General features: G+C 40.8%; 1 protein-coding gene across 1 annotated transcript in view; it reads left to right on the top strand.

Moving 5' to 3' along the window:
- CDCA7L (cell division cycle associated 7 like) overlaps positions 1-7,951 on the top strand; it is a 28,865-nt gene extending 20,914 nt beyond the window's left edge. Inside the window, exons 5-10 of the mRNA XM_050890921.1 lie at positions 1,009-1,083; positions 2,570-2,755; positions 4,155-4,289; positions 5,160-5,309; positions 6,476-6,612; positions 6,968-7,951. Of these exons, the coding sequence (XP_050746878.1) occupies positions 1,009-1,083; positions 2,570-2,755; positions 4,155-4,289; positions 5,160-5,309; positions 6,476-6,612; positions 6,968-6,998 (714 nt within the window). The 3' untranslated portion in view covers positions 6,999-7,951. The remainder of the gene's footprint in view (positions 1-1,008; positions 1,084-2,569; positions 2,756-4,154; positions 4,290-5,159; positions 5,310-6,475; positions 6,613-6,967) is intronic.
- The last annotated feature ends 225 nt before the right edge of the window (positions 7,952-8,176 follow it).

The following is an 8,176-nucleotide window of genomic DNA, read 5'->3' on the forward strand; positions in this document are numbered from 1 at the left end:
GCGGTACTGTAATGACATTAAATAGCTCTTAAGAAATGCCACACTGAAGTATTTACCAAGAAATGCTGTATCCAGCTTTTAATGTCATGATTGGTATGGCAGTCTCAGAGACTAGCAGCCTGGCTCATTCCGATGTTGCTGGCTTTTCAGAAGATAGCCTTATCCTGGTCTTCCAGAACAGATCAGTATTTTTTGGACGTCAGCCACTGCTTCTGTTGAAATGTACCTCCAGGACATCTACAGGGTGCAACAGATCGTCCTGCTGACATGCTTCTGATACTGCATATGCTGTGGTTAGGGGAACCACCGGTGGGGCTTAGTTGTTCTACGACTTTGCAAGTGAGCATGTACCCATGTCACTGTGTGTATCTGCACAAAGCAATGGGTATGTAGCATTACTGGCTGTGGTTTGCAGCATTTGTGAAAGCAGCGCTAGCTGTCATGATTAAAAAAGGGATGTTCCTAGTCATTGCTACTAAGGACCACTGAAAAACAATGAGCAAAGTTTCCCTGCTGCAATGTCACTGCTTAAGGGGACACTGTGAGTTCCCTGGAATAAGCACAGGTATATCAGCAGGCATTCAGTAAAATAGCCCACAGGGAACATCTTACAATCTTCTGGCCAAGGCTACCCTGTCTTCCTTTTCTCCCTCCTGTCATATGAACTGTGAATTTCTCGTTGTTGGTTGCAGATATCATAACCATGTTGTTATGCACTTCTTCAGTGCTGTTCCAACAAGATTGGATGTAATTCTAGCTAATTCTAATTCCCAGTAAGAATTAAGGGGAGCTGTGAAGTTAGTCCTGCCTGCAGAGTTTTGCTCATTCAGGGGTAAATGAACCCCTTTTATGAGCCCCACTTAAATAAAGTGCCTCCAGAAAGGTTTCATGCAGTGAAACTTCATGTGTTTAGATATAATTCGGAGTGCATGTGAAGAGTGGATGATAGGTGTTGCTTATTTGTAAGTTTGCAGTGAGTTTTCAATGCGGCATCACTGTTGATTTCAGCTTGCCCAGCTGCTGGCAGAACTCAATTCCATACCCGACCTGTTCCCAGTGAAAACGCCCACCTCGACTCCTTCGGTAAGTCTCCAGTACTGGCTAGAGGTGACAGACGTTTTTGCTAGACTTAGGATGAATGTGTTTCCTGATGAAACACTTTCACCAAGTTTGTTCTGGTTTTCTTTGGTTTTGATCACTTTATTTGTATAGATTTGCTATTGGTCAGTATTTAAGTACCAGAGGTTATGTGAGGAAATGGAATTTTACAAAAGAATTGATGAAGAAATATGGAGACCAAGGTGAGATGCTTCTTTATCATTTTTTACCCAGCAATACTGTTGAGATGCTAGACAAATGTCTGTGTATGTGGGAATCAGCAAGAGTAGTTGCTTTCCTTTGGGTTTAGAGCCTGTTAATTTCCCTGTTAATTTCCGTCTTGCAGGCTTTTCTTTTAAAATCCACACTTCCCAGTAGAGCTATGCTGATGAAATTCAACCACTTCAACATGAACCCGGAATGATACTGTAGTTATTTCAACTGACTTCTCTTGGCTAGAAGCAGAGAACTGTCAACCCCTCTAGGCTCTCTATAGAGTAATGTTTTTCCACATGTATTATAAACTGAAGAGATTTGAGGAAAAATTGAAGGGCCAGGTCTTTTGGAAGCCCATGTAGAAATACTGGTGTTGTGGTTGTCAGGTGAAAAGGGGAAGCCAAATTATACAGCCTTTGAAAGGCCAGAACCTTGCTAGCTCTAGTTAAATGATATAGAAACTTAAACATGCTTTGAATACATTCATACGCCTGCTACTTTTATTTAGTATCTTTACTTGAGGAAGGGGGAGGGCATCAGGAGTATTCTAGTTACCTCATCTGCTTGGTTTTTTACTTCCACCCTGTCTCCTTGTAATGCGCCTTTCACTTCGTTTGAAGGAAATAACTAAAGTATATGGTAGCAAGCAGACTTGCTTCCTACATCTTGTTTATACTGTCAGATTTAGTAGCTGCCTTTATGGTAGATGTCCATGCAGGACTTCTGTTGTATGAATTCAATCATGCAGTAATTGGAAGGTGTGACAATATGAAGAGGGTATCTTGTGCCTCCTAGTAATTTCCAGGTCTTAGGATTCTGGAAGTAGGAGAAGAAGTTTATTAATGCGCTTTCAACTTAAAAAATACAAAAGAAAGTAACGTAGAATTTGGATTATTCCTTGAAGGCGTATTCAGATTGTGGGAAAATCTGAACATTTAGCTACTGAAGAACAGCGAGAGCTAACTTCTACCTTAGTATGCCATACGTAAAGTTTTGGTATAGTTCTGTGACATTAATTGGAATAGAATTTGTGAAGGTGTGGTGTTTTAAATGGAGCAAAAAGGTATAGCATGTAAGGAGAAAACTTAAGAATGCTAGAAATTGGTGAGGTTGGCTTAACAAAAAAGGAGTGGGAGAAAAACAGATTAATTCATGATAGTACAAGTGTGGTACAGGCATTTTCAGATCATTTCTGGTGTTTAACACTACAAACATAACTGAAAGGACAGTTACTGGAATCTTCTTCTCTCTCTAGAAACAGAAGAAAATCCCAAGGAGGACATTTTCTGAAGGCCAGATAGCACGTCGCATGAACCCAACCAGAAATGCTCGTCCACCAGAAAAATTTGCCTTGGAAAAATTTACTGTGTCGGCTGTGAAATTTGCAGAACACTTCCGTAGCTATAGACAACAAAACCTCTTGAAGAAGAGACTCAGTGTGGTATTTGCCAGACTTTGATATCTCCAGTAGTCAGGGGTTAGGAAACATTTAAATTGTTGGCCAGCACGTAGAGCAGACATCACATCCTACAGAAAGTTATTGAGAACCTTTGGTTGGGATTAGATACAGAAGTTATCTTCAGGCCTTCCTGCGTCATCTTTCACCCATTAACTGAGCTCTCTTTGTGACCTGTGTTGTCCAAACATAACAAGGCAATTTACTTATGGTCTATTACTTATTTATTATCTGCAGATTACTAGAGCCCACAATGTAGAAGGTGGGGCTGGTGGAGATGACACAGCAGATCTTCTCTATCTTCAGACTCAGAAAAAATTAGCAAAAACCCTTCTCTGGAAATAGCAGAGGGAAGATAGGAGTTATATAGCTGAACTGAGAATGAATGAAGGGAATCTGCACCAACAAACTGCTGACGTACTGGCTAGCCATTCAAAAGTTGCAGGTTTTATTCTTCCCCATTTTTTTGAAATCTTTTTCCTCCCTTAGCTTATGGTGGTCATTTGTCTTGGTTATATTTACTGTATAGCCTTTATGAGGAAGACTCTTAAGTTTGTATCTGCAAGGCTAGATCCCAGTTCTGCTTGTAGGAATGAGTGCTGGGCATAGTTGAAGCATTATAGAGGGAACTTGGCTATTAAAAACAGTGGAGTAGCACTGAGTGAGAACCTGGGCTGGTAAATGACTATTTTGGAGAGAACAGAGCTGATCTAGGGTGAAGGAGAAATGAGGTGTTAAGAGTGGGGTAGGGAGAAGGCTAAGGATCAGATGAGACTTGTACATGAATAGGGGTCAAAGACAATGATATTTGGAAGGAAAAAAGAGCACTTAATAGTGAGTGGAGGACTCTCTTCCAAATAACAAACAGGATAATAAGAAAGGGCTGGGTATGGCAGGACTAACCTAAAACTTCAATAAAGGTTTTTTGCAGGACATTAGAGATTGTCATTGGGGAAGGCAATTAGAGAGTATGCTAGGAGACTGAAGGAGCAAAGCATAGGAACACAGATGGTCATAGTTCCTTATTTTGAGAGGGAAGCAATGGAGTGTAAAGAGTTACAGTGGAGGTGTGCAGGGAATGCAAAGAAAAGGAGGTAGCAGAAAAACATGTTAGGGATTTGTGGAAACAGAAATAGCAATGATGGAAAGGAAGAACATAGAATAAATAATAAATGGAGTAGAGAAAAGATTAGGGAGGAGAGGGAGAGAAAAGGTGATGATTTGGAAACTCTATTCCTTGTTCTTCCAGTGGTCCATGAGTAGTCAGCCTGTAGTCAGCCCCCTCTAGACTGCATACGTATTATAAATGAAAGAATTTGTCACCAAGTGTGGTGACAGAGTCTTCATGACACCAGACAAAAAATGTTGAGATGAGTTTGTTTAGCAGGGGGATTGTGGAGTGCGCAAAAGGAGGAGATCATCAAAGTATTCATCTCACCGTCCAGTCGAGGATATTACTGAGGAGGACTTGGACAACATTGCAGTCACTGTTAAAGACAAAATCTATGACAAAGTTCTAGTAAGTGGCTGCTATATTCTTCAGTCTGTCCATGTGCTTGAAATGGAAAGTCTCTTAATAGTTCACTGGTGTTTGCTAAAAGGTATGCTTTCCTGAGGTTCTGGAGAGTGCAGCTCAGCATTATTATATTACAGAAGCACAACTTTGAAAGCTTTGCCAGGCTTCCATGGGCTTGCCTGTGCTGGTTGATATGCCCCACCAACTTTTTGCCTCTGCAAAGAAGTGCTTTCTTGCCATAGAACTATTAAGTGGAATTTGCTATAGCTATGACTCACCACCGATAAGAGTTGACATCCCTTTTATCTCTCATTCTCACAATATACATGTGGTGATGGTGGTGGTTGTACCATTAAGTAATAGTGATCCCTGCTGCTTCTTGTACCCCCTGGAAATGACATTTCTGTATGAGTTGGGTAGTTTCCAAAGCTCTTGATGGAACTCCTCCTTCCTTTCCTTCACTGGATTTGGCTATTATTAATTGTCATAAAGATCTAGATGATCAGCTTACTATATATTTCATGCTTCATTGTATTTGCAGAGATTAGTCACAAGGTCATTTTCTGAATAGTTTTAGCTTTTTCCTAGATAGAGGAAAGGATCAGAACTGCGACATGAGGTTCGTGTCGTTTGAGACTCCCAGTGCAACTGAGGCTGGGCACTGTCTCTGTAAAATTCCTAGCATCTCTCCAGATAACTGTATGATTTATCATAATAACAGAACTTATGGTTCTTACTAAGATTTTCATTGCTGAATTTGACTTTGGTTTGAAGTTTGTGCTTTGGTATCAGCAGATACATTAGGAAAATTCAGCAACGAGCATTTAAGATGTCCTTCATACATTTGTGTTATCTCCGCCTTTCCAACTTTAGGGTAGTACTTGCCACCAGTGTCGACAAAAGACAATTGATACAAAGACAATCTGTCGCAACCAGGGCTGTGGAGGAGTAAGGGGGCAGTTTTGTGGACCATGTCTTCGAAATCGATACGGGGAAGATGTGAAGTCAGCACTGCTTGATCCAGTAAGTATCGTTTCTTGGGCTTGGAAAGAAAGCATAATGAATATGGTTTTATTAGTAAGCTGTGATCAGTATATGCTCATGATAACATGGTGTTCAAAGCTTTTTGCCTTGAGAAGATCTGTAGTACCGTTATGACTGACACTGATGTTGTTGGAACTCAAGTGGAAGGTGCTGGACCTGGGTTACAATCCACCCATCTTTGTGCCTTGAAGCTCCACTTGCTTACCAGATAGTGGAAGGAAAGCGTGACAGCTTTTAAGAAAAGGAATCTGTCCCCTTTCAGAAAAATGCCAAAATGTACCCTTTTTTTTAATGCTCTCAGTAACGTGGTGTGCAAAGCAGGTTCCTTCTTTTAGATTCTAATTTTTAAATAAGAGAGAAAATGAGGAGGATACTTAAAAGTCTTAGGGTTGGTTCCCTTTTCTCTGTTGTCCCCTGAGGCACTGAGCAAGGAGAGAGCGCAGGCTGCTGCCAGAGAATGAGGCACGTGGGTACACAAAGACCTCTCAGCAGAATAGCGCTCTCTGTGCTCAGCTTGTTCTGGGACCTCCTCTCCCCCACCTCTGCTTTAGGGATGGGCTTCTGGGCTGTTCTGAAGGACAATGGAGAACTAAGGGCTCTGATGTGCTGGCCCAGTGTGGCAGTGGCTGCTATACTGTAATGCAGGCTGTTAGCACCTGCACCTCTGTGTTCATTTGCTGAGCAGCTGGGAGATGCCTGACTTCATGTACATGCTGGGTAATTCAGTCCCAGGAATCGTGCTATACCAGCAGGCAGAGCCAAAGAAACTTGTCACAGTGGGTACCCATCTTTTTCTAGGGAGTCCACTATGGTCAGCCTAGCATAGGATGACCATAGGATCATTAGGCATTATAGATGCCTTTAGTCTATTTGAAAATTGATACTGAGCACATCAGCGAACCTGAGTCTTTAGAGTAAGAAGTACTCAAGCAAACAGGGTGGTACTTAATAATGTCTTTAATCCTGCAGAATTTGGAAAGTGTTAACAAGGTTGGTTGGCTGGCTGATATAGGCTTTTAAAACCTTGCACTGAACAATCATGCGGTAGGGAAGCCATACTCATGTCTGTCTGAGTGATGGGAAGGCAAATACAACCTTACTCATGGCTTGCCTTTACCCCCCCCACCCCGTTCACCACCTTACAGGCCTGGATCTGTCCTCCTTGTCGCGGGGTGTGCAACTGCAGCTACTGCCGCCGGCGGGACGGGCGCTGTGCCACAGGCATGCTCATCCACTTGGCCAAGTTCTACGGCTACAACAACGTCAAGGAATACCTGGAAAGGTGAGGGCTGTGCCCCGTAGTCATTCCTTTTTAAACTGTTGCAGCCCTTTAAATAATACTTGACTTCTGTGGCCTGGGGCAGATCCTGGACCTATGCAAAAGAAGTCTCTTGGATTTCAGACTTCTCCTAGGCTGAAATCAGCTTCATTAAAGTGAGTCATATTGTCTGTGTAAAAAACTCATTTGCTTAAGAAATTGAAATGGTTTTGCCTGCTTTGAGATCCATATTGATTGCTTGAAGCATATAGAAGTGCTGTTCTGGAAGTTGTCATTTTCAGCAATGGAAACTGTCTGTTTATGGGGAACTTGAGTTTCCTAAAAAAGCACTAACACTGTTTCCTCACATGTCTTCTAGTTTACAAAAACAACTGGCGGATGACAATTGAGAACACTGAACTCAAGCTGTGCCTGCAACTGGTTAATATGTTGACACATTTTGGCTTCAAAAGGTTATTACTATGTTTTATATAAGATAGAATTGTAGAGTATAGTATATGCATTTCTGTGTTGGGAACTTTTTTATTGATGTGGTCTTATGCAAAAGTTCTCTCAGGAAAATGTTTTGGTAGAGAAATCTACATGCACAGACCTATACGTTAAGTGAAATCGCACTCTTGAACCTTGAGTGGTTAATTTTTAATAGAGCTACACAACCACATGATGGAGAACTTGGTCAATTTGAGCAATATTTTTATTTATATAATTGTGCAAGTTTGCAGAAAGGGTGTTTAACAACTACCTGTAAAGCATACCCTGTCTTTAAAGAAACAAAAAACCCCTTGTGTTCCAACTTGACCATAAAGATTCAGTTTTCCAACCCTTGCTTTCCGAACCTATTCCTCCACCTGCAGTTTATGGAAATTGTCCCTGCAAAGAAGGGAAGGGTACTTTCATCTGAACGCCATTATATTCCAGCCAAAGCTGATGCAACCTACCAGTAGGAAGATGATTTTTTTTTTTTATTCCAAAGTGCAATTAATCACTGAAACATTAAAGTGGAAGAATGTTTTGTAAAAAAAATAAAATAAAATTTAAAAAATTTTAAACATCATCCCAATAAAGAAAAAGAATTGCTCACCAGCAGTTTTTGTGTGATGCACCTGCTGCCTGAACCAGCTACCTTACAGCAGTCGTAAGTAAGTGGTTAACTGGTTTAAATCACAAAGTTCAGGATTTTTTTTTTAACATACAGTTCATACTTAGATGTTTTTTCATATTTACAACCAAGCTTTCAAACAACTTTGTTTAAATGCAACATGTTTGTATTGCAGTATGATTATGTTAAAATTCTTGTAAGATACACGTTTCATTTTATGTAGACAGAATAAAGAATAATCAAGAGGAGTATTTTGTGAGTCAAATTACACCCAGATGCTGATGTTTCCTATTTACTTTCCCATAGCTGGTGTAATGAAGGTGTAATGCTTGCAGATCAATAATCATTACGTGGAGGAACGCGACACTGATGGATGAGGAAATAACAACATAGAGCACATAAGTGTTACACTAAGGATTGTGTTTTTGTGAGGCAAATCTCCTGCTCCAGCTGACTGTGAAAAATATT

The sequence above is a fragment of the Gymnogyps californianus genome, chromosome 2, assembly GCF_018139145.2.
Source record: "Gymnogyps californianus isolate 813 chromosome 2, ASM1813914v2, whole genome shotgun sequence".
NCBI lineage: Eukaryota > Metazoa > Chordata > Aves > Accipitriformes > Cathartidae > Gymnogyps > Gymnogyps californianus.